The 25129-nt window shown below is 51.0% G+C and overlaps 2 protein-coding genes and 1 non-coding gene across 13 annotated transcripts in view; 2 read left to right on the forward strand and 1 right to left on the reverse strand.

Moving 5' to 3' along the window:
- The window catches only part of RhoGAPp190 (Rho GTPase-activating protein 190), a 53039-nt gene extending 36391 nt beyond the window's left edge, over positions 1 to 16648 (forward strand). For 4 of the 11 annotated variants that reach the window (XM_089551367.1, XM_089551371.1, XM_089551372.1 and 1 more), the window contains 9 exons: positions 359 to 480; positions 2349 to 2492; positions 4010 to 4121; positions 6256 to 6462; positions 7302 to 7393; positions 9628 to 9723; positions 11789 to 12179; positions 13310 to 13415; positions 14114 to 16648. In XM_089551367.1, the coding sequence (XP_089407493.1) occupies positions 359 to 480; positions 2349 to 2492; positions 4010 to 4121; positions 6256 to 6462; positions 7302 to 7393; positions 9628 to 9723; positions 11789 to 12179; positions 13310 to 13415; positions 14114 to 14312 (1469 nt within the window). In that variant the 3' untranslated portion in view covers positions 14313 to 16648. The remainder of the gene's footprint in view (positions 1 to 358; positions 481 to 2348; positions 2493 to 4009; positions 4122 to 6255; positions 6463 to 7301; positions 7394 to 9627; positions 9724 to 11788; positions 12180 to 13309; positions 13416 to 14113) is intronic. The other 7 variants (XM_089551369.1, XM_089551368.1, XM_089551370.1 and 4 more) reach the window with 7 other exon arrangements.
- On the forward strand, positions 13840 to 13913 carry TRNAI-GAU (transfer RNA isoleucine (anticodon GAU)). The gene has a single exon. It is a non-coding gene; the product is annotated as a tRNA-Ile (tRNA).
- Positions 16649 to 20571: 3923 nt separating the features above from the next.
- LOC149366541 (uncharacterized) lies at positions 20572 to 22434 on the reverse strand. Its single transcript, XM_089571247.1, has 2 exons — positions 22361 to 22434; positions 20572 to 21607 (listed from the first exon to the last, which is right to left on the reverse strand). Exons 1-2 carry the CDS (start codon positions 22432 to 22434, stop codon positions 20572 to 20574), a joined length of 1110 nt encoding a protein of 369 aa, XP_089427373.1.
- Between the last annotated feature and the right edge of the window lie 2695 nt (positions 22435 to 25129).

The raw sequence follows: 25129 nt of genomic DNA on the forward strand, positions 1-25129 counted from the left end.
GATGTAGCTTTTTTTTCTTGTTGAGCACAAAGGCAGAGATAAGTTTCAGCTGTTTGTGACCAATCGACGAACCTCGAAACCGAGGGTCGAGGCTTACCAGTCCAGCCTACGTGAACGTGGTAGCAGAGCAGCGGGTGGTCACGACAGAAGCACCAGCGACTTTCCACGCTTGTTCCACAAGCCGTAACCGCAATTACAATGTCCGGGAAATGGCGACGAGCTGGTGGATCCTTTGGCAACTTAACAGGGTCGAAAGGATGAAGGCTGTGCGAGTGACGTGCTTTGGAGCAGTGGGGGTGGCTCTTCAGAAACTGCACTGCCCTTGTGATGCTGACCTTGGGCCATCCTCTCTGTCCAGGTGGTGGCGGATGGGCGGAGGCGTTTCCCTACGCGACCCGCGGTGAGGAGTGGCCAGCGCCCGACCTCTTCTACCAGAGGACGGGCTCCAAGCAGGCACCGCCCCTCAAGCCCAAACCCAAGGTGGGTGGGTTTGTGTCCACGGCTTGGACCCATGTGGGGCTTTCCTGCTGATGCAGGCTGTAGCCAGTATTTGTGCGTCTGAGCCGACTGTCAGAGGTGGCAGACATTAATAGTGTTTGTATTGCAGGCCGGCTTTAGGGTGATTTCAAGTGCAAAATGTGGGGAACTTTTTTCTTGCAGCGTCAGGTGTTATACCGTATTTACTCAAACATAGCACAAGTTTTTTTGCTGAGAATAGAAGTAAAAAGTCGGCCCTTTCATTATAATCAAATATTTGCATTTTATAAATATTATGCAGAGACAAAAGTGCGCTCTGCTGTTGTTGCATTCGGGTTAATATATGTCGCATTCGGGTAAATGTGGTAGCTGGACCTTTCCCCCTGAGATGTTGTGGTTGTTGTGAGTGTGTAACGACAGTGCATAGCAAGGTTACATGGCCCATTGTAGTCAATCACGTCACCAATAGATTGTGTCACCTCTTCGTGATGTGACCCATGGATGATGTGGTACTTTATGTGACCCAGGGGTCATGTGACTTGTGACCATGACCCCCATACATGTTTGTCACCAGCCTAGCCTCCTTCCGCAACATGAGTGCCTGAACAGCTGATGCTGAAACCTGAGTGACATCACGTGATAGGCCCCTTCAGTCTTTTTTCTCTATCAGTGCAATGACTGTACTCATGGCTGCTCATTACACGTTTGCGAAACACCTAAACACATAAAATAATGGAAAAGCCCAGTTCCGGCATGCCTGCTTATGGCAAATCCCTCAAAGGGGAGGAGAGATGGAGCAACTTCATTTCAGTTCCGCATTAAGCATCCAGAACGTCCATAGCTTGCCACCCCAAACGCTAGTTGGTGCAATACCAGGTTGGAGGAGAAGGGTTGGGGACATGGTGGGATTTAAAGGGACACTGAGGAGAAATTGAAGTTGGCTTGTATCGACAGAATATCAACTCCTGATTACAAAAACGCCACTCATACTGACAACAAAGCTCTTGTAACGTAGAAAAGAGCAAGAACCAAAATACAGGTAACGCCGCCACAGGCCAAACTCGCAAGTACAAGCGTGATGACGTCATAGGACAAAGCAGTGTTGCTAGAACCAATGGTTCTAGCAACTCTAGGACCCGAGAAGCCACAAATCACTGAGGCGCAGCCAATGCATGCGCTAATCTCCTTGACGTCGCCAGATGGCGCCACGTACCCGGCAGCTACGCGCGCGCCTGAAGCATCGGGACCAATCAGCGCCTGCTCGCCGGCGTTAGGCGGGCTCCCGGTATTCCGCTAGCGGTAACAAGGTACACGGTATGCTAAAGGTGTCTATTTGCGAGAACTTCGTTGACGACTTCGAGAACGAGATCCATCGTAACGCTGGCAAAACGCCAGTGCAGATGTAAGCGAAGCGACTGTAGCGACGGCTGCAATAGCCGATAGGTGCCTTCAACGCGCGGCCGGCGGTAGCTTTCGTTTCGGCTGCTGCTAGGCCGCACTGCTGGAAGCCAGAAATCACGGAGTCTGCGTTACGTCATGTTCACGTCATGTTTCACGTCACTTAGTCCTATGTCGTCATAGGAGAATCCCAAGTTTGAATCAGAGCGGTGGGAAAAACTTTTTCAACTTCGAATTCAAATTTCTTAGAAATAAATGCATCTTTCGCTACCGCCCAAGTGGCAACAAAGCCATGACATGCCGAACTATCGGATTTTGCTATAAAAAAAATATTAATAGTGCTCCCCTCAGTGTCCCTTTAATGGTGATGGGGCAGAGGTAGAGGTGGTGCCTATGGCTAGCACACAGCATAATCCTGGTCAAGCAGACGGTGTCTGGCGTGCTGGACCCTCAAAATTTTTCTCCGTTGGCAGGGCCACCATCAGCACCAGCAGCCGGGCAAGCTGAACCTGCGGCAGTTTGACCACCTGACGGAGGCCATCAGTCGGCTGCAGCTGTCGGGTCCCGGTCACAAGCCTCCGCTGGCCATTCCAGATGAGGACGCACCCTCACCACAGGTGCGGTTTCACATTCTTCACCTCAATGCACTGCAGGATCTGTTGCAGTCAACCCTTTACCTATGGTAGATTGTTCGTGGGACGATGTTGAGGAAGTCGTAGTGTACCCCACTATCAAGGTGAATTCCAGGAGTGCCTGCCAAGGAACATTCCAGGAATTGCCTTCCCAGTGGTGGTGCATCATCTGCAATTTTTTTCTTAACTTTCTGTCAGAATATTGTCACATTGTAGTGACGGCAGTCCAGCGGTCAGGAAGACACCAGAAAGGCTTGCAAACGAAGCTCTTTATTTGGGCTGACTTGCGCCCGCAATAGAACTGAATCACTCGGTGGCGGCGTAAGCAACAAACGTGCTCGTCAGTCGTCGAACTACGAATGCCCGCTGCTCGCAGCATCGCTCAATTTAAAGCCGGCAAGGAAACTTCGAGATAACAGGTCAAGATCATCTACAGTAATCTGGAAACACGTAGATGCAGCTCTACATGGCTGTGATCAATCGAGATTAATCAGGTCGCTTCTCGTGCCATGAACAAAAATGATAACACCCCTTTCCTGCGGCTTTGAGCACGAATGAACGGACACTACAATGATACGTGGCAATATATGTCTTAGTGGATGAGTTTTAGGAATGTGTAACAGTGCCTAGAGAACAAAATGTGTTTGAGAAAAGCTGTTGGAATTGGTAGTCTCTCGGTCATGAATTATTGAATGTACTCAGTCTGAAATCAGAGCTGTGCTTGGTAATCAACCAGCAGCTCATGGTTATTTTTCACAGGTTACATTTTTTTAGAAAGGTTAGAATTTTTTCTTTCGTTTGAAAGCTTTTGAATGCGAAACTGTGTATGAACTTGTGTGAGACAGAGATGCGGCAGCTGGACAGAAACGTCTTAAGTTAATCTGCACAAGGAGTATTCGACCTTGCGGAGGGACGTGCGCAATGGACCCTTTCTGCTTGTAAATTTAGCTGAAAAGTGGTATAACCACATGCAAGCAGGCACATGCAGATGCTATGTTTCGCTGTATAGTGCTTGGTTATATCTTCTTTCGTCTAATTGTTCCTTTTTTTTCGGTAAGTTTTTAAGCAAACCAACACACCCACGAATAAGTTTTTCAGCAAACCAGCAGCAGCTGCTTGCTGAATTGGGAGGAACGGCATAGTGATTATACAAGAAAATGGGCTAAGCATGCTGTGGATGCTCAACATGCAGCAGAGTGTTCTACAGCGACAGCTGTTAAAGGCACGTTTCCCGGTTCTGCGGTGTTGTTGGCGTAACACTGAGGAGAAACGAAGAGCAAACGGGAGTGGCGCCGTTCGCCGAGCTGCAGATTGTGCCGTTTTTCTTTGCACAGTGGCGGGAACTAGTGCTTGCATTGTACGTGCCTCTGAGCAGAGAGGGCGCATTTTCCACCGCATCCAGCTATCGCCGTATGTTGTGTTACGCAGGTGTGGTAACTGTGCGAGTTTGGGCAACGAGGTTGCCTCTGGGGCTGAGCTCAGAAGTGTGTGTGTGTTGGCAGGAGGCGGTGTTTGGTGGAGGTGCGGACCGGGGTCCTCTGCTGCTGCCTGAAGGCAAACACCGGGTGCGCTCCCTGGCGCGCCGGCATGCCAGCCGAGAACACGCCGACAAAGGTCAGTGGGCCTGCACTCACCGGTGCAGCGGTCACCAGTGCACCGGTCACCGGTGCAAGCTGCAGTGCTGCTTGCTCCTTGTGGTTGTGATTTGTGGGGTTATCCTTACCGCAGCTTCCTCTGAGCTGGGTGAACATGGGTCAAAAAGTAGGTTCATGGAACATTCCTCTCCTTTGGTTTGCTAGTTGCTGAAAGAGGAAGCCCAGTGCTGTGACCAGATTTTGATAAGATTACGTCCAAGCAATGGGGAAGGCTGCTGTCTTCATAAAGATGTGTCCATGGTGCTGCTTTTGTCACGGGTCACAGCTGTGTCTTGCATGATTGTGGTTGGGTCACGTGCTGGTTCTTCCTCTGATGACCCGAGGTGGGTCAAGTTAAGGAGCCGAGACTCGCAGTAGCATGGATGCAGACCAGGACCAGTTTATTGAGGGCATGGAGGGGCTTTACATTCTGCGGAGCCCATGATGCACTAGGCAGTCAGAATAAGACAATACTCCAGACACAGTAGACAACTCACAAGCACATAGAAACAAACTCACTGTTCAACACTTCCCTGCGAGAATCGCACCTCTCGCATGTAACGAAGTAGAACGTTCTTGCAGGCTAGTTGGTTCATTGCAGAAAAGAGTAGTACTGCGAGAATGGGACAGGACAAGAGAACATGGAAACACAGACGACAAGGTTTTAATCAGGCCTTGTGTGATTGACAGTGATGGTTGTGTGCATAGATTCACCCCATATAAAGCGTTTGCCTTTCGGCCTCGAATAAACAGTACTGCGCCTGTATTGTCGTCTGTGTTTCCTCGTTCTCCTGTCCTGTCCCATTCGTGCAGTACTACTCTTTTCTCGCATGTAGTGTGTTGTATTGTGTCCTGAGGTCACTGGGGTCTGCTGTCAACATATCTCTGAGAGACTCAGCAGAGCCGGTCTGTATGTGTGTAGCTTTGACGGGCTACTTTGTGTTTGTATTGTCCTGTGAAGTCTGTTCCATGTGCACACCAGACACCGCGGGCTGTCAGACCCAGCACACATCTGGGTGTGTCCTAACTCTTCTTACCTGGTGCTTTCCTGTGGCTGTGCAAAAGCTTCACTGTCCTCTCCCTTCTCCTGTGATGTTTGTGTGCCATCTCACCTTATTCTTTCACGTTAGTCTCGTGGGAACAGCTTATGTGAACATTGCTGTAGTGAATCCGTCTTTTTCCAAGCTGCTACGCCAGCAGCCTGTTTTAGCTAAAGCTAGGGTCGAGGAGCCATGGTGTTTTTTACAGAAGTAATGATAGTAACAGGCCTCTTAACCTCAGTGGTTGTCACATACCAGCACAAGCGAAATGTTGAAACACGCAGGCTAGTATATTTTTCACAGTAAGTGCTGGCAGTGAGCTGATGGTACCATTGCTAATGCATGATGGCTGCTGTTCTCGGCAGCTCCTGCAGCTAAACTTTGTGCTGTGTAGCAGTTAGCCTTTTGCAGCTATTTGAACAGCACCAGACAGGACTGCTATTTCAATGGATCACATGGCTATCATGCTGGCAGTAGCTAGATCTTTAGCTAGCTAGATTCACGGCTAGTAGCTAGATTCAGATTAGTAGCTAGCTAGATTCACGGCTAGGCCAAACGGCAGTGGTAGGGGCTGCAGCTTTGACGTTTTTTTAAGAACATTAGGTCTTACTCATCACGTTTCGAGATTTCCTGGGGTCTGCTACCACCCTGAGATCACAGCGCCATCTGGGGCAGCAACTAGAAAACAGCACATCTTGCATTGAGGCTTGTAGCGCCGTCTACAATAGCATTGTAGTTGGTTGCAATATGTGCAAGTGAAATGTTTGTGAGTGTGTTTATCATATGGGGAAATAAACGTACAAATTCGTAATCTCATTTCTAGTAAACCAAGCAGCTAAAGCTCGTTACTTCGTCTTCCAGACAGTGGCAGCCTTTTTCATGTTTCTGTGCTGAAACAGCTCTTGGGCCATCGGACTCGTTGGTACCTGAGTTGGGTTGCTGCTTCCGGCTTGGTCTGCAGCTTGTCCTCACCTCAGTTGTGTTCTTTCTCTCTCTCTTTCCTTCCCCCTTCACTCTCTCTGCACATACTGCTCCTTCCTTCCTCTGTCTCGGTGTTGGGTGGTGGTGCGGCAGTGGGTGCGGCGTCGGACTCGGACAGCGAGTGGAGCTCCCTGGAGCGGCACCCCGGCCGCCCACCCGGGTGTGCTCCCCGCCGGCCGCCGGCGCCCCACCGTAGGGGGCGCCACCGTCGCCACCGGGGAGGCAGCATACCCGTGGCGCCCCCGCGCATTCCGGCGCTGCCTCCGTACCCGGACGCACCGTTGGTGCCGTCAGCCACAGGTGCCAGCTGCTTGCCGTGGCGTGCTTGTGTTTGCCAACCAGCTTGTTCTTGACCTCTCCTTGTTTCGTGACCTACCCTCGGTCAGACGAGCAAGAGGGGTGTGGGGATTTAAAATGCCTAGGTGTTGTGCATCTAGCCAAAGAAAAAGAGAAGTTGAGTGTCCAAAGTTTCTCGGTCAATTTTTCCATGCTCGTTATCTCTGCTAAAACAGCGGCACGGCACACTACGGGTACTCACCTATGGGGCAGAAACGTGGAGGCTAACAAAGAGGGTTCAGCTTAAGTTAAGGACAACGCAGCGAGCTATGGAAAGCAAAATGATAGGTGTAACGTTAAGAGATCGGAAGAGGGCAGAGTGGGAGGGGTAACAAACGTGGGTTAATGACATCCTAGTGGAAATCAAGAGGAAGAAGCGGGCTTGGGCAGGGCATGTAATGCGAAGGCAAGATAACCGCTGGTCCTTGAGGGTAACAGAGTGGATTCCAAGAGAAGGCAAGCGTAGCAGGGGGCGGCAGAAATTTAGGTGGATGGATGAGATCAAGAAGATTGCGGGGATTCGGTGGCCGCAGCCGGCAAAGGACAGGGTTAATTGGAGAGACGTGGGAGAGGCCTCTGCCCTGCAGTGGGCGTAGTCAGGCTGATGATGATGATGACAGCATGTTGTGTGTCTGCTGTATTATGTTTCGATGTCTCCCGCTGAGGTGCTTCTGTGTGTTGTGTTGAGAAAGGCCTCTGAAGGCCCGACTGTGCCCAGCTGTTCTGCTGACGGGTGTTGGCGTTGCGGCAGGGAGGGAGGCCGTGTGTGTGACCGGTGCTGAGCGTGGTGCCCTGTGTTGCAGCAGCCAAGACCAAGCTGCCCTGCATGCTGCCTGTCGATGATAGCGTGGCCTATGACAGTGCGACCTTGGGGGAACTCGCGGCTGGTGCCAGGGTAAGTGGGCTGCTTGGGCGTGGGGCATCGTTTTATTTTCTGCGTGCCCATGCCTCGTTGTGACGGTATGTGCGAGTGAGAGATCGCTAAACATTGAAATTTTGTCATGGAACTTGGCGAGCTCAAAAATGTGTTGTAGATTTTGTGGTAGGAGATGCCCTCTGAACAGAACTTTGTGGTTTGCAGATATCTCTGGCTTTTTTTTTCTTTCTTGAGAAAGCTCATGGGAAAGCCTGTAGAAGGTGATGAGCAATTTTTGGCTAATAAAATAGAAAGAGTATGACAACATCATTATTTTTTTTTAATAAAGCATACTCTCTCTGCTGCCGTTAGCCTGCACTGAAAGAGTTTGTCCTGGCAGTGTTTGGAACAATTCATTCATTCTTTCTCACAGTCTGTTGACGCTGAAGCGGAAGCTGTGGCTTACACCAGCAAATCTGGCTGTGATATCAAAATTTTGCACACATAAGAGCAGTGTGTAATTGGCTGATGGCCGTCAGTTCAGCAGTTATGGCTGACAAGCGTATGAACTGCATCGACCACTCGCACCATTCTAATCTGATTTGCTTGTGCCAGCTTCCAGTGCCAGCTTCCTTTTCACTAGCGCCCTCTCGTGACATCACCTGGAACTAGACCCTCCGCCACCACACTGTCCTAACATCACTGTCACAAATTATGGATTGTTATTATTTGGGTTATTGTTTTTACAAACTGTAGAATATAGATGTAAGATGCCGGCTCAATTTTTACGTGAAATAGAGAAACCAGAGGCCTGGGGCTGTTCACACAGCTGGGCATGTGAAGGCTAATTATCAGCGTCAATATTTGCAGTTGTGGGAAAGAGGGAAGGTCCATGGGAAGTGCGTGTTCCGAGGGCAACTTTAGTCATGTCAGTGCCTCCTTGATTACGGTGTCAGCCAAATCGGTCTCATTCGGCAAATCAAGCCATCTCCTAAAACGATTGTTTTCTGCTCTGTCATGTGCGAGCCTTCGTGCAGTTTCTGTAAGGGCAGTGGGAGGGAGGGAGAACCCCATAACTAGAGGCTTACAGCAGGAGAGGAGTGAACAGATTTCTGTTCTCTTTTTTCTTCGTGAGGCAGCGCTTTATAGAGGAGCATTTGGCAGTCATGTCAGCAGCTCGCACTGTGACTTAAGAGAAGGGGCAGTGCTTTCGGCCATATCGCCGCTTTTCCGTGCATCTGAAGACCTCGAAAGAAACTCTGTAAACAAGGAGAACGAGAGTACCTCACGAGCGTCGGTGATAAACAAGCTAAGAGCAGCGCCAGTAAAGATGGAAATCAACTTCCGCGGCCCATGCGACAAAGATAAAAATCAGGTTTCGCGCTCCTCTGTTGTGATAGCGCAGCGGAACCATAACCACGAAAGGGCGCTGCCACAGATAGCGCAACACGAAGCGAGAAATCAGTTCTGTTTATCTCTGCAAGACGGTAGCACAATCAAATTTCAAACGCTTCTTCTAAGTCCTAGGAGGTGGCAGCACCTCTCAGTGAGCATGCATCGTCATCATGACGCGAAATTTCAAACAGAGGGTTGAAACCGTTCCTGTACGGCAAAAACCTTGTGGGACAGAAAAATTCAAGGGACACTTTGACGATCTAAAGTGTGTGAGGCGTAAGCCTTTCCAAGCAACTTTGCTGATGCTCTCTACGCTTGCATTTAAGCTTGCCAGCGCAATCACGCTCCGCCGGAGAATTGGGAGAGCTCTTGGGAGGCATCCAACTGCTTTAAGGCATCTGGCAAGAGAGCAGTGCATGCGACAGTGGCGCCCCCTTAGCGCATGCGCAGTATGCCATCAGTGAGACGACTAATTAGTCATGATTAGTCATGACCTATGACTGACTATTCATGATTGGTTAATGACTAACTAGTTGTGACTAATTGGTTATTGGCTAACTAGTCATGACTAATTAGTTTATGACTGGTTAATGACTAGTTAGTTGTGACTAATTAGTTGATGGCTGGTTAATGGCTAGTTAGTCATGATTAATTAGTTGATGGCTGGTTAATGACTAGTTAGTCATGACTTGTGAATAGTAATGACTAGTTATGACTTCTACTTCAGGTGTAAGGGATGGACAGACAGAGTCATAGCCGCGAGTATGAGCCACTAAAAGCTTTCACCTTAAAACCGGCGTCGTACATGTGTGGCAAACATGTATGGTTAAGGATGTTGAGGGAGTTGTGCAAGAGCAGCGATGTCTTTTGCGTTGCAGCAGTTGCTGAAGGACAAGAGTACAACACGCAAGAAGGACGAGCGCAAGAAGGCCCGTGAGGACGAGAAGACGGAGAAACGCCGCCTCAAGGAAGAGGTAAGCCAGCCCAGACGCTCCCTGCTTCGTGGCACTTGGTCGCATCTGTCATTGTCATCAGGATGACCACGTTGCCTTACATTATCCACACCTGTACCTAGGATTTGTGCTACTCTTTCACTGATTTCGCATTCTTGCTCCAAAGTGGATTCAAAATCAGTGCTTCAGGTTTTGTTGGTTTCTTCCGTCGCCTGTTCAAGTGAAGACCAATGTTTGCTGCATGAAAAATGATAGGTGTAATGTTAAGAGATCGGAAGCGGGCAGAGTGGGTGAGGGAACAAACGCGGGATAATGGCATCCTAGTCGAAATCAAGAGGAAGAAATGGGCTTGGGCAGGGCATCTAATGCGAAGGCAAGATAACCGCTGGTCCTTAAGGGTAATAGACTGGATTCCAAGCGAAGGCAAGCATAGCAGGGGGCAGCAGAAGGTTAGGTGGGTGGATGAGATTAAGAAGTTTGCGGGGATACAGTGGCTGCAGTTGGCAAAGGACAGGGTTAATTGGAGAGACATGGGAGAGGCCTTTGACCTGCAGTGGGTGTAGTCAGGCTGATGATGATGATGAATGTTTGCTGCCATTGCACAGCTTCGGAGACTGCTAGTCAGGCATTCACCGCGTGCAGCCAATCGTGGAGTCGAGAGATCACAGCACACGGAATGAATGTGGTTCGAAAGACAAGGGTGCAGGATGAGTTCAGTGGTAGCGATTGTCAGCCTTTTCTTGTCTTTTGTCCCTTCTTGTTTTGTGCGCCGTGTTTTTGTGCTAACTGCGCAGCAGCAGCTTGCCAAAACTTGTTTCCTACTCAGTCTTGGAAGTCGTAACCGCTGCCAGTGGAAAACATAAAACTGACAAGCACATGCGCTATCCTGTGTAATGTGAGAGACAAGTGGTAGCTGTTGCACTGTTTTACAAGTGCGGTGAAAACAATGTCAGTAAAGGGAAGCAGTATTGCACATGTTGCACATACCCCTCACACTCCATTGCTGTGCGGGCATCCACGCCTACACCATGAATCTTGGGGGTTGGCGCCGTTAACAGCTCTCGCTGTAGAAAGAAATCTTGGGGCCTCTTTATTGGGCTGGAGAGCAGGTCTGTTATGTAGACAAGGCCTCTTCAATGATGTCAAGCATTAGTGAGTCTTAAGTTGTAGCAATGAGCAATGCTAGGAAAGCTAAAGGAAATCTAGCACGAGTGTTCAGTTCAGCTTATTACCTTAGGAGCCCCCTTTTTTCGGGGGTATTACATAAGAGGTGGGATTTTATTCAGATGATCAAACAAACAGCGAGAATTATTGAGCATTGAAGGTGATCGGTAACACATTCTTGAAAAGGAGATCATAAAGCAATGTTGACGATGTCACGGGTTAGGCCGTTCCTGTCTGTTGCTGCTCGAAAAAAGGCCGGCACCGTCTGGAAGACGAAGTAACGAGCGTTAGCTGTTTGGTTTACTAGAGTTGATATGAATGAGATTAAAGGGAGGCACACCATTGGAAATACAAATTTGTACGTTTATTTCCCCATATGATAAACACACTCACAAACATTTCACTTGTACAGTACGGTCCATTGTTAAAGGGAACATGTGATTGCGTGGCCTCCGCGCTTCGCGAAGCCCTGTTGCCTAGATGCGGCGAGAATGGGCGACATCAGGCGGAAAGACCAGTCGCCATGCTTACTGTGCATGCATCTTGTGCCGTTAATTCTCGTACGTTCTGGGCGGCAGCGCTTCGCGAAGCACGGAAGCCACACGATCGCATGTTCCCTTTAACAATGAACTGTACTGTACATATTGCAACCAACTATCACACCAATCACTGCTTGAACATCTTTTCGCGCACCTTCATCAAATTTTTCACGCAGCAGGTGGTTGTTTCTACAGTGTTATTGTAGATGGCGCCACAAGTCTCAATGCGAGATGTGCTGTTTTCTAGTTGCTGCCACAGAGGGCGCTGTGATCTCGGGGTGGTAGCAGACCCCACGAAATCTCGAAACATGATGAGTAAGAGCTAACGCTCTTGAAAGAATGATGCAGAGTGTGTGTGCATCATGGGGACCTTGCGGTTGCAGGAGCGGCAAAAGCGGCTCACGGAGAAGAAGAAAAAGAAGCAGGGTGGTGGCAGCAGCCCTGCCACGGGAGGCGGGGGCTGCACCCCGGCCCTCGAGGAGTTCGCCCAGTCAGAGGCGGTGCGCACGCCCCTGTTCGTGGAGCAGTGTGTGCGCTTCATTGAGCAGGAGGGCCTGGACTCGGAGGGCCTGTACCGGGTGCCCGGCAACCGGGCCCACGTGGAGCTGCTGCTGCAGCGGCTGGATGAGGGCCGGCTGGGTGACCTGGGCGCCGCCGAACTGGGCGCTGAGCTGCCCGTCAACGCAGTGGCCACCGCCCTCAAGGACTTCTTCTCCAAGAGGCTGCCCCCGCTGCTGTCGCATGCCCACATGGCGCGCCTCACTGAGATTGCCGGTCAGTGTGCCTCCCTCGATCGCTTGCGGTTCAGTCGCCTTCCGGCAGCCATTGAGTGAAAAAAGAGGCTGCCACCGTCTGGAAGACGTTGAAGTAACGAGCGTTAGCTGTTTGGTTTACTAAAACTGATAGGAGTGATTGGACCATGACGCCATCATTGGCATGCGGCAGGTGGTTGTTTCTACAATGCTATTGTAGATGGCGCTACAAGTCTCAATGCGAGATGTGCTGTTTTCTAGTTGCTGCCACAGATGGTGCTGTGATCTCAGGGTGGTAGCTGTTTTGTTTACGTGAACTGATAGGAATGATTGGACCATGACGTTGTCATTGGCACGCGGCAGGTGGTTGTTTCTACAGTGCTATTGTAGATGGCGCTACAAGTCTCAATGCGAGATGTGCTGTTTTCTAGTTGCTGCCACAGGTGGTGCTGTGATCTCAAGGTGGTAGCAGACCCCACAAAATCTCGAAATGGTATGAGTAAGAACTAACGCGCTTAAAATTCTTTGAACTGTGAGTGATGGAAAGGGAACAGCATGAAGACAGTGCACGGAAGGGCAGGTACTTTAGCTGAAGCTGAAAAGGGGGAATGGGCATGGGCAGTACATGTCATGCAAAGAACCATTAACCAGTGGTATCTCATAGAGAGAGGGTGGGCTGCATGAAAGGAAAACGCTGTTGAAAGCGATGGAGTAAGAGTGAGTGATGAGTCTTGGACGTATACCCGGTTTGTGCGCCTGCAGGTGGAGAGAGGCTATTGTCCTGTGGTTGACTCATTTCGGCTGATTGTGAAGAATTCCTTGTGTGGCTGTGATACCTAACCAGGAACCAAAGGAAAGCAGTGGTATAGCGCTGCAGTGGTATAGCGCTGCACTGGAGTGCTCTTTAAAATGGAGGACAGCAGTGCTGAGTTGATGTACAAGGGCAACAAATTAAAGGAAACAGAAATCTTGTTGTTCAATGTTCTGCCTCTGGTGCGCCTTCTGCGAAATCAGCGACTTCGTTCGAGACAGGAGCTGGGAATGACCAGCTGTTGCACCTTGTGAATTTGTGCTCGGAGTGACTTTCACGTGATGGGGTACCGTAGCAGCTCATGAAGAGTTCCCTGACACGACCTCATTTGTGGTGTGCAGGGCTATCTGATCGCAGCTGTCGGCTTCTGGCCCTGAGGGAGCTCATCAAGAGCTTGCCTCCAGCAAACTTCGAGATTCTCAAGTTCATCTTCCAGCATTTTGTACGGTGAGTACCAGTGGGCAGGGCATGCACCCCAACATAGTTGAACAGTTGGTCAAATTTTTTAGGGGAAACCCCCAAGGTGGAGTAGATTTGTAATAAGGGAGTAATTACTCATTGGCATCAACAGGAGCGCAGCCATACGGCTACAAAGGAAAGCTACACAGCTTTCTCAGAAACTTCGTGGTTAATTGTCCTGATCTGGGGTTCGAACCCGGGACCACCGCTACACTGGAGCAGTCACTGTACCAATTGAGCTAACTGGGACGGTAAAGTAGATTTGGAGGTGGAGTAGATTTGTAATAAGGGAGTAATTACTCATTGGCATCCACCCAAGTGCAGCTATTCCACCTTGGGGATTTCCCCTAAAACATTTGACCAACACAGTTCCCACTTCGAGTTCATGATCAATTCGCTCTCGCCCTTGCCGTCCCGGTTAGCTCAGTTGGTAGAGCGACTGCTCCGATGAAGCGGTGTTCCCGGGTTCGAACCCCGGACCAGGACGAATTTTTCTTTAACTACGAAGTTTATGAGAAAGCTGTATAGCTTTCCTTTGTAGCCGTATGGCTGCGCTCAGTTGGATGTCAATGAGTAATTACTCCCTTATTATAGCTGAACAGTGATGCGTTGAAAGGCGGCAGGCAGCAGCTGCTTGTTTGTTCAGAGAGGGCAGGGGGTGATGAATGATGACGATGACGACGCAGGGTGGCCGAGAACTGCCGGCTGAACAGCATGGACAGCAAGAACCTGGCCATCTGCTGGTGGCCCACGCTGCTGCCGCTCGAGTTCAGCGACATGGGGGTGTTTGAGCGGGTGCGCCCACACCTGGAGGACGCCGTGCAGACCATGATCGACCAGTTCCGCTTCCTCTTCTGCGACCAGGACGAAGTGCTGAGCGTCTGACCACCCCACCGCATCGTCCCACCGCTCGCCGTCGTGTTTTTCTACGACTCCCAACGGCCTCGGCAGGCCTCTTTGTTGGCAGACACCGCGGCGTCATCGCCGTCGGCGTTTGGGGCCTCTCCCGTGCGGAGGGCCCCTCCGCAAGTTCCTCTCGTGGCCCTGCCGTGTCTTGCGAGACCGGATTCGGGCTTGCCCGCCACCGGACTGCCGCCGCCGTGTCCGAGGAGGAGAGCGTCCTCCTGCAAGAAGAATCTCGTGCGGTCGAGTGAAGTGCTGTTGCCGCCGCCGCCGCTGCTGCTGCTGCTGCTCTGTGTGTGTGTGTGTGCATGTGTGCGTGTGCGCGTGCGATCGTGGTGCTGCGGCGCTCTTAATTTATTTGCCGGCTGGGGGCCGAGGCCTTTATTTCTCGTCCTCGGCACGACCCTGTGATATTTGTACATTTTTTCTCAAAGAAGGTCCCACGTGTACATTCGTTCCCCCCCCCACCACGCCTAGTTTTCCTTCCCCCCCCCCTTGCCATTGTTTCTGTGTGTTCGTCTTTTGTACAGCGAGCATTTCGGCGTCGGCCATGCCTGGAGTGGAGCGAGCAACTTGGCTGGGCGCCAGCTCCCACCGCCGTCTTTTTCTCTCCAGGCCACCTTTTTCGTGTGATGCTTTTTTTTTCTTTCTTTCTTTCTTTGGTTCCTCTTGCCTGGAACAATCTTCCGCTTCGTGATCGAGGACTGCGGTTGTGCAGAAAAAAAGAAGCTCTCATGTCGAGTATAATCTGGCGTGGGTGTGCTTGCCAGAAAAAAAGAAAGAAAGCAGAGGCACCTAATCATGCTGCTGAAGAGTCAGTGACTGGTGTTCTTTTTTTTGTTCTTTTTTTTGTTCTTTTTTTTTGCTTTATAACTGCTCTCAATTTGCGCCAGAGTGTATGGCGGCACACCCCCTGTGAGCACATAAAATTTTCTGGCCTTCGTTTTTTTTTCTGTGAACAAGAATGCGCACGCTAGAAGATGCTGCCTCTTGGGCTATTTCCAAGGGGTGGTGTTTTGCAACTTTGCATATATTTCTTGTGCGAGAGCCAAACGGGGGGGACGTATCACGTTTTTTTTTGGGGGGGTGGAGTGTGTGAAGGAAACGCTGATGTTGTTTGCTCCAGAAGTTTGCCACTTAATATATCACAGAGTTATTCAGCGCTCCAGCGACGTGGTCGGATGTCCGAGATCACTCGAAAAAGAAGGAGGCCGTTTGTTGGGAATGTTGGTAGTAGCGGTACTTTAATTACAGTCTCGTGCAGGTTGTGCCATGGAGAGCTTTCTTGGGGGGGGGGGATAGGAACTTTCTGAGGGCCAGCGACAAGTTGACTTTCGGAATGTTGTGTGACCGATGGTGAATTGCGTAACGATGGGAGGGTTGGTGGGCTACACCGAATTTTGAAAGGTGGGCTGACAGTAAAGTCTCAGTGCAGCCCTAATTCAACGTGACCAAGTTGTGGGATGTGACGAGGTAAAGGTAGCGATGTTCGTGCAGATATCAAACCTACAGTTCTACTAGGAAGTAGCTAGCGGAGTAGTCCCCAGTCTTGTGTTTTTGTTGATATGCTGTGACACTAGCCATGACGTGCGTGCTGACATGAGCAGGCCGCACCCCCTTGGTCACTCGTTGAGAACTGCCGTTGAGCCCCTTGTAGAGCAGCTGTTGAGAAACGTAGGCGAAGGAAGGAAGAATAGAACGGAGAACGAATCAAAATGACTTGGGCGTGAGCTGTGGTGCCAACACGGGCTAGCTTTTTCTTCTCCTTGCTGAATCGCTTGTTAGCGGCGATATCCATGACACGTTCGGCGACCACCGGCTTTCTTGCAGTCGTTGCACTTGGGAAGTCACTTGGTTCAGTGCTGTATGCAGCAGGATTGAGAGAGCCTGACAACTTTGCTTCAAAACTTCTACAAAACATGACTGCATCTTTGCGGTCACCAGGTGCTCGGTGAAAAACTTGGAATGAGTGGAGTATTTGTTGTTAGCCAAAGGCCAACTCTCGTATCCGCCTTCCAGGGCTTTTAGCAGGGCTTTTAGCATTGGGATCTTCGTCATGGCCCGAGCTGCTTTTACGTGCTTTTGCCTATCGGTTGGGCACTATCATCACAAGTGCACTGGAGGCAGCAGAATTACCTATGTCCAACTTGAGTACACTGGGATTCAACTGCACAATTCATCCTACTGGCCCAGGCTCAACAGTGCATCTTGTTTAGGCCACAAAGATTAACGGCAGCGAACTTCGGTGAGGCCAGACACAGCTATGGTTGCACAAATGCTTACTTTGCTTGCGTTCCTTTTAGGCTTGGTGTTGTCAGGCCCCAGTGTATTAAGAAGGCAGAGGAGGGCTGCTTATTATTGCTTGATTTCATTGTGGACTTCCTGTATCTAAGAGGCAGTGGAACTCAATCCAGACGTGTATGTGTGCAGCCTTGCGTGCCTTGGTTGGCCACGGGATTTTCATGTAACGTAACTGTGTGACAAGACACTGTTCAACATAGTACTTTTCTGCTTTCGTTATACCTTTGCAGCAAAGTGAAGAAAGCTAGACCGCCTCTCTCCGTTGAAGGAAGTTAGGGTGCGAAAATTTGCTTCAAGAGTTGTTTCGACTGCTCGGTGTAACTCGTCCTGTGTTCATGAGACGCCGAGGCTTAGGTTTTGCACCCCTGTGGTGGGAAAAAGGATTTATTCGGGAAAACCCAGATGGCTGGCAATTTAAGGACTGAAATACTAGTCCACTAGAGGCGAGGCGTAACTGCTGGTTTGCCCCATAAAACTCGTAGAACCACAGCTTTTGCTCTTTCAACCAGGTTGTCGTGGGTCTGTTCAGTCTATTTCAAGTGCGAGGAATATTGAAGGGAAGCTGCCATCAGTGGGCGTACATTAGGAAAACACACACACAGACATGCTGCACCAACTAATTTACTGCGAGAAGGCAGTGAACTAGACCACCTTCTTGCAACAAATTAGTTGAGTGCAGCATTTGTCCGTTTGTTTCTCTTCCTAATGTGAATTTGGTTTTTGCACTGCAGTTATGTCTGAACTATGGAACCAACTCACCCAAAAGCTTGTTTTACTTCTGCTGCTACATCCATAAGCTAAGAAGTACGCGGTGACTTGCTTCACATCTAAGCTGGTTTTTCTTTTCTTACCACGGAACTTTCGCCGTCAATCACAACTTGCAGCAGTTGCAGTCATTTACTGCAGCACGACTCCTTTCGTTCCAAAGGCCTGAACTGTCAACTGTGCCCCCGTTTGGACGTGGTGGACAGTACTTGTGCATTCCAGCCTACTGCACTCAGTGGCTTCCTTACTGTGACCAAGGGCTACGTATATAGGCCCTGATGCATTTATTTACAACTCTTCCCCCTGTGCTCCTTTCTAGAGAGACCTGCTGCTGTATCCCAGCATATCGCTGTGTGCAGTCTTCCTATCCTGGTAGCTATTTTGCAGCAGCCCTGTCAGTTTTAAATTTATTGCAGTTGTACGATATTTTTTAGAACACTTTATCAATTGCTTCGGAAATATTTTTCTGTTCGTGTATTTACCTGCCTGTTTATAGTGGCACCGAAAAGCAGTAGTAACTCATTTTCACTCACCTTTGCTCGATAATTTTTACTCAACATACATATTGCGCCTCAGTGTTAAGCTTCGCATTACGCCATATCTCCTTTTGCCAGCATTTATTCCGCTTCAAGACAGCGTATATCCTTTCCATCAGTCCTGGCACGGCGTAATGTAATCATTCCATTCGAATTCCATTCTGTTTTTGGTTGTCTTACTCCTAGTCACCAGCCGAAATGACTCGACGCCCTATGCTCACTTAGTTGCTGGCTTCTAGCATCTGTGGTGGCACGACACTGCTCGAGCCTTTGACAAAGAGTGCGAGAAACTAGAATAGAATGGGATTGGCATAGATTCGTTATATTATGCTGGCTCCGAGCTTGTTTGCAGCTTATCACTCATGTTCCTCACTGGATTTGAAAAATGCATGTGTTGTGGCCGTTACTGCATTGTAGGGTCCAGCACTCCACTCCATACTTGCTGTATGCTCACCGGGCTTTGTCCCTACTAAGTCATGCTTCGCCCTGTTCTTGTATGGTTGTATAGTTATGCTCGTGGATGTGAGGTGAATAGGCTTTTTCTTTGCTTATTTCATGGCAGTGTCCAGGAGTTAGGCTTAGCTCTTTCTGTTGGTAACAGGCACTGTTTACTGTCAATAAAGCTGCGGAGCGCGTGAAAGCTATTTTAGAATTTCTGTTCGGATTTTTAGTGTGGCTATACTGAAGGGCTTTTCTAGAAAAGCCTTGGGCCCAAGTTCAAGATTTAGCATCCTGGAGCCAGGCTTGGGTAACGCGACAACTTTATTCCAGTTGTGTTCCTGTTTGCTTTTTTTCCATTGGCTGAAGCCCAGTCGTGCCCTCATTGCTGCTTGGTTGTGTGCAGTGGGCCTCTGGAAAGACTGGAATGTATGTAAAAACAAATTCTTGCATTGTATTGGACTTCTTCTCCTCGTGGTACACATTGTTTTCTTGCTTGTTGTGGTTTTGCATCAGCTTGTGAATGCAGCCATTCAGGTTGCTCTAGAAGCCATGGCAGGGCAGGGCACAGATGCGTGTAGTGCACCAACGGTGTATCATTCCTCCATTCCTTAATCAAAAGTGAAGTGCTTGGGGCCACACGCTCTTGCCCGAGTCACGGAGGCAGCATTTTTACAGTGAACGTCACCAGCTGGACTGGTGTAACGCAGGTAGCTTATGTGAAGCTGGCAGGCACTGTGCAGCGCATTTAAGTTCAGTGTCCGTTCAAAACGACCAACATGTCTGCTTCGAGCTTCCACATATTGGGGGCACCACAATGGTGCAAATGCAATTACAAATGGGGATTTGAGCATTGAAACTGCTATTCATTCAGGTGCGATGTTGTAAGCTGCTTTTTTTTTTTGTTTTCTTCAACTTGTGCATCTACTCTATCGTGCACACCTTACTCCCACTAATTAGTAGGCCTCACAGTTAAGGTGAAGTGACCAGTTTTATGGGTAATGCAGCATGTTTGTATAAAAGGCATATATACTAGGTCTTAGCCTTGTCTGGAACCTTAATCCGAGGAACATTCTTCTGTACCAGTATACCGCCATGGGACCACCTGCCATTGAATGTAATTCGTCTGCATCAGTCCGGGCATCTTGCGCTTTAAATAAAAAGCAACGGCGAACCGTTTCCTGTGCAGATGTCATCTGTTCATAGCTGTAGAGCTGATGTAATTTGGCTGCGTTTAGTGGCAGGTGTCTCACCCCCTCCTAGAAAGCTCTCCATGGCTCTTGACACGGGCATTTTATTTGCTCTGAGCTTGCCTTTTGTTTTAGTGCATTTTACCGGGTCCTAGACGAGCAACCATCCTCCTTTGCCACTCCAGTCACGCTGCAAACAGTCAAAGTTCATTGCGAGCGTACTCATTCCTTGCTGGAGCATGCAACCGTGCCACTGCGTTGCGTGCGCCACACCTGCGCCACTGTTGCCATAGAAATGTCGTCCCAGAACGGTGCAGCTTTTTCTCTCTCTCTCTCGTTTCCAGCGCCCGTTGCTCGAGCGTCGCAATGGGCCAAAACGCAAAGCTAGGGCTAAAGAGGTGTCTGAGATTCTCAAGTATTTTTTCACGGGTGCCCCATACTCTGGCCCTGCGAGTGCTGTCTCGAGGTCACACCAGGAGTGCCCGTGGGGCTCTAACGGTGATACAGAAGAGACTATGTTGTGTGACCACTCGTAGCCGAAACAAAAAAAAAAAAATCGTAGCATGCCTGTGTGTAGAGCTCTTGTGTGTCCCTTGTTCCCCGGAGGCCTTGTGCGTGTGTGTGTGGGGCGCACCTCCTCTGCCGGGCGGAGAGACTGGGGGCGCGACTGGAGTCGAGTGTGTATCATATGGCACGTGCTTTGTGCCCAGAGACGTGTTTGTGAGTGATGTAAAAGAAAAAAAAATAAAAGTGAATTATAGAGCTAGGAGAACGAGGCTGCGCTCCTGTGGAACGGAAACAATGCAACGCTTTTTTTTTGCAAGGAGGTCAACAGGGAAAACAAAACAAAATGTGCCTTGGGGCACAGAGAACCCGGGCTAGTGTAGATGCTGTGTGTGAAGACTTCGTGGCTGCACGCCAAGACGTAGGCAGGGACTGCGTTGTCACAAGAACATGGCTTCGCCCGCAGAAGCTGCTGTCTGGCACGCTGGGGTCATCACCGGAGGTGTTCTACGAGCCGTTCCTGCACCAGAGGGCGTGCATGTAGGAGACGCACCGCTGGTATAGCCTTCGGATGTCCCAGCGAGCGGTGACCGTGTAGAACTCGTCCGAGCTGACGTTGTAGTCGTCGTCCTTGGTGCCCGCCTGGCCCTCGTCACACAGCCGCTGGCTGCCGTCGTTGGCGCGGCGCTTGCGGCGTCCGTGGCGGCGTCGCAGCATCCACTGGTGCATGCGCCGGCAGAAGGCTGCCCACAGGCGCGTCCAGGCCGGCCGCCGGCGCTGCTTGATGCGTGGCTCCAGAGGGTCGTGGAGCCACGGCAGCATCAGCTTGCCGGAGGACAGCGACGATAGCGGGCCCGGGCTGCGAGCGTTGGCGGCACTGCTGTTGTTGCTGCTGCTACTGCTACTGTTCACAGCGATGGTTGCGGGCCTGCTGCAGCTTGAAGAGGAGGACGCTTCGGCACTGCTTTCACTGCTGTTGTTGCTACTACTGCTCGCGAGACTGCGGTAGCCCTGGCCGAGGAAGTAGCCCCGCTGTATAGACGAGGCATCGCTGAGCAGCGACAGCGCGCTCGGGGTGTTGCGGAAGTCGACCCTCTGTCCACACACGTCCAAGATGCGTGCCACGGGCTCGTCGCGCTCTTCCTCGTCCAGAGAGGGCGACGCGGGTCTGCTGGCCGAACACGAACTGCTGCTGGATGGCGTCGACGGGGCAATGTCCCCCACGGATGGTGACGGCTGCTCCTGGTCGTCTTCGCCCTGCTTCTCCTCCTCGACATCTTCCTCGGCCAGTATGTCGAGCGTGGAGCAGAACTCGAGCGAGAAGAGGGAACCGGCCGGGGTGAGGTACTCGGTGGATACGCTGTCGCTGAACGCCTCCTCCGCCTGGTCGACGACGTCGTGGGGCGGCTCCCCATCGGCTGACACGTCGCCGCACTCGCCCGGTGGTCGCAGCGGCCACAGCTCGCGGTCTTCCTCGGAGGGCGGGCCCCGTTCGCACTCGTCGCCGCCGCCCGTCACCACGCACGGCGGCTTCAGCACGCCGCTGCATGCACGACGCCGTCATACTCGCGTATTCTGCACCTACCCCTGTGTAGTCGCGCATATCGCTTGCGGCCTTGGCCACTTTACGAAACGCGTAGGTCTTAGCGCAAGGATTCGGAAGTGCTAAGGGCTCTATCTGCTCTCTTTTCTCAGTCATGCCGCTGAACAGTCGCCTCCCTACCTTTGTCCCCCACTTACCTCCTGGCCAACCTAGCTGGGGTCTTCTTTCCGGCCCGCCGCGGTGGCTCAGTGGGGCTCGGCTGCTGGCCCGAAATACGCGGGTTCGATCCCGGCCGCGGCGGCCGAATTTCGATGAAGGCGAAATTCTAGAGGCCCGTCTGCTGTGCGATGTCAGTGCACGTTAAAGAACCCCGGGTGGTCGAAATTTCCGGAGCCCTTCACTACGGCGTCCCTCATAGCCTGAGTTGCTTTGGGACGCTAAATAAACCCCAATAAACCAATCTTCTTTCCGGAGGACCTACTGAACGCCTAATCTATGTCCTTTACTACTAGTGGTAGCTACTCACGGCCTACTGCAAGCGTGGCGCAGCGATGACTTACAGCCGCGCTCTGTATGACCTAACGCTCCGACAGCGACTATGGTGCGACTTGACCTTTATGCCACTCGAATGCGCGCGAAATTTCACCTGCGCGGAAGGGTCCATCCAATGCAATGCGTAATTTTTCAGGGTGATTGGGCCCCCGCTGCTTCGTGAAGGAAACGTTGGAGGGCGCGAGCGGCCGTCGGGCTCACCACGCGTCATCCTGTGGCTGGCAGGGCGTCTGCCGGTCGGTGTCGGTGGACACCGGGCACACCATGACCTCCATGGCTGGAACAGCTGGTTTCACTGGTTTCTTTGTCCTCTTCGACGGCCCGCCGCCAGACGCGCACGTGCGTGGGGAGCGCAACGCCTACTGCACGCTCTGTGAGAGTTGAAACAGAATCTGGGCTGCGTTGAAACAGCGTGACATTCTGGAATCGCTGTGGGCGGTAAAAGAATGGTGCAGGAAATAGTTTAAAGGGTTGGAGTAAAAGTATGCGATCATTGAAGTGAATGCACATGTAGGGTGAAGGACATAATGGGACGTTAATGAGCGAGGCAGTTGCGTACAGCAATGGCAAATCCCGCTGTAACGAAAGGGGAAGTAAAGCTTTAGAGCAGACATTTTGAACATTCGCAGGACGTCCATGGGAGTTCTAGTGCCCAAAAGCGTGGAAGAACGCTAACATACCCTCCTCACGTTAACCACCCAGCAGGTGGTTTCGTTAATAACTATCCTCCGCCTTCCTCACAACCTCCAGGTGCATAAACGTTCATTCCTCCTTCCACGGTAACCACCTTCCGGGTGCGCATTCCTGCGGTCACGTCATACGTACCTTCCTTCCGCGGCAACCACCCTGCGGATGGTTGGTAGCAACTTTATTGGACCCACTTCAGTGGATCAGGTGAGGGAGGGTGATGAGCAGGACGGCGACGGTCCCTCGGTCCGCTCTAGATGACCGGGCATGGGTTGGGCCGCGGCGACCTTCGAGGCCCAGCCCACGATGCGAAGCTCTATAACTCCGGTTGTGAACTGCGCAGAGCAGCCTCCCATCGCTTCTCTGATTCCATCCCTTGAAAGGGAGGTTTCGGTTTGTTTGGGCAATTTTGGTGCTTATGTTTAAAATCCGCTCTGGTGCTTGGGCATAATTGACATGATGGAGATTTTTCCCCTCTATGTATGGGGGAGAGTTATGGGAATTCTCTCAGATCATGAAGGGCACGTGACCAATATCCCTAAAAAAAGTATACAACAGCTCTATTTTGCCGGTACACACTTATCGGGCAGAAACGTGGAGGCTAGAGAAGAGGGTTTTAAGGACAGCGTACGCAACGAGCCATGGGAAGAAAATTGTTAGGCGTAACTTTAAGAGATCTGAACCGGGCAGAGTGGGTGAGGGAACAAACGCGGGTTAATGACGTCCTAGTCGAAATCAAGAAGAAATGGGCTTGAGCAAGGCATGTAATGCAAATGCGAGATAACCGGTTCTTAAAACGGAGTGGATTCCAAGAGAAGGCACGCGTAGCAGGGAGCGGCAGAAAGTTAGGTGGGCGGATGAGATTAAGAAATTTGCGGAGATACGGTAGCCGCAACTGGCATAGGATAGAGTTAATTGGAGAGACATATGGGAGGGGCCTTTGCCCTGCAGTGGGCGCAGTCAGGCTGATGATGATGGTGATGAGGAAAGGGGATGGCATAGTGGCGGTTTGTAGTCGATGCCATACCACCTGCTCGGTTCTGGTAAGGGAAGCGTGAGCGGGTGGGTAGATTTGGTGGGAGTTTCTATGGTAGATGAGGAGGCGGTCCCTAGCTCACTGCGGAACGAGGGCAAGCTGGGGTGGTTTCGGTAATAGCAATCGTCCACTATCGTCACCTTGCGCGCCTTCCGATTGCACACTGCTCCGCTGTCGTCATATGCTTCTTGCATATGGGAACCATCCGGGTAAGGTTCCCGTGGTAACCACGCGTAACTCAGGGAACGGGCGTTTAACAGCTGTCGACGTAAAAAGTTCAGGGCACGGCGCTGCTGCACACAGCAGACTGGCGGTCCCTAAGGCGTAGTTATTGTCAGTTGGCACTTTTGTGAGAGATTTGATGTTCGTAAGATGCTCTCGCACGCATGTGGTGCCTTATAGCGTAGCCACATTTATCCAGTGGCAAGAATGGAGATTTTGTGAAAAAGCATTTATGGCCCCTCTAAGAGGAATGCTGTATGTGCTAACCAAATCCATAATCACACTCCTCTTGTGCGTTGGTCAAGGTGGTCCAATAGGCTTAGCGGGCGCGCATTCGCGCCGGAGGTGGGTGTCAGCTCTTTGTGCGCGATTTGGGGAAAGCGACGCACTGGCATTCTTGGCCCATGGCTGCCACGACACTCCCTCGCTCTCATTTTCGCGCTCTGCTGCACTCGTTTTATGCGAAGCATACTACTTTAGCTACCACTTCAGCCCTTCACCGTGGTTATGCGCCTCCAAATCACGTGATACATGACGTCACACCACGTGACACGATGACGTCACGACAGTAGAGAAACGGGGGCCCACCTCGCGCCGTCGCTGTGGTTGTGCGCCTCCAAATCACGTGACACGATGACGTCACGACAGTGGAGAAACGGGGGCCCACCTCGCGCCGTCGCTGTGGTTGTGCGCCTCCAAATCACGTGACACGATGATGCCACACCACGTGACACGATGACGTCACGGCAGTGGAGAAACGGGGGCCGACCTCGATACCCTAGTGTATTTTGTTTCTAGCTGGCGTTACTGTTGTAGCAGCAATAAGTCTTTCTGTTTCAGCCCGTGTTGCTACTTTGTTTCCTCAGAGCAAGGCCCGCTGTGGTCGGTGTGCGCTCGCGATCACGGAGTGGGGCTGCCAGCCTGAACTGTGTCAGCTGTGATTAAGCGGGTTTAACACATTTGAGCACCCCCAAATTAATGTACGTGGATCAGTTATATTTTCATATTTATGTACATGTACATTC

This window comes from Amblyomma mixtum, chromosome 1 (assembly GCF_055824585.1).
Source record: "Amblyomma mixtum isolate Tamu chromosome 1, ASM5582458v1, whole genome shotgun sequence".
In the NCBI taxonomy this organism is placed as follows: Eukaryota; Metazoa; Arthropoda; class Arachnida; order Ixodida; family Ixodidae; genus Amblyomma; species Amblyomma mixtum.

Bases quoted from the DNA above. Each gene is read 5' to 3' on its own strand.
- LOC149366541 (XM_089571247.1), bottom strand. From the start codon at position 22,434: ATGGAGGTCATGGTGTGCCCGGTGTCCACCGACACCGACCGGCAGACG. The intron at 21,608-22,360 runs GTGAGCCCGACG...TCGTGCATGCAG, and splicing joins CAGCCACAGGATGACGCGTG to CGGCGTGCTGAAGCCGCCGT.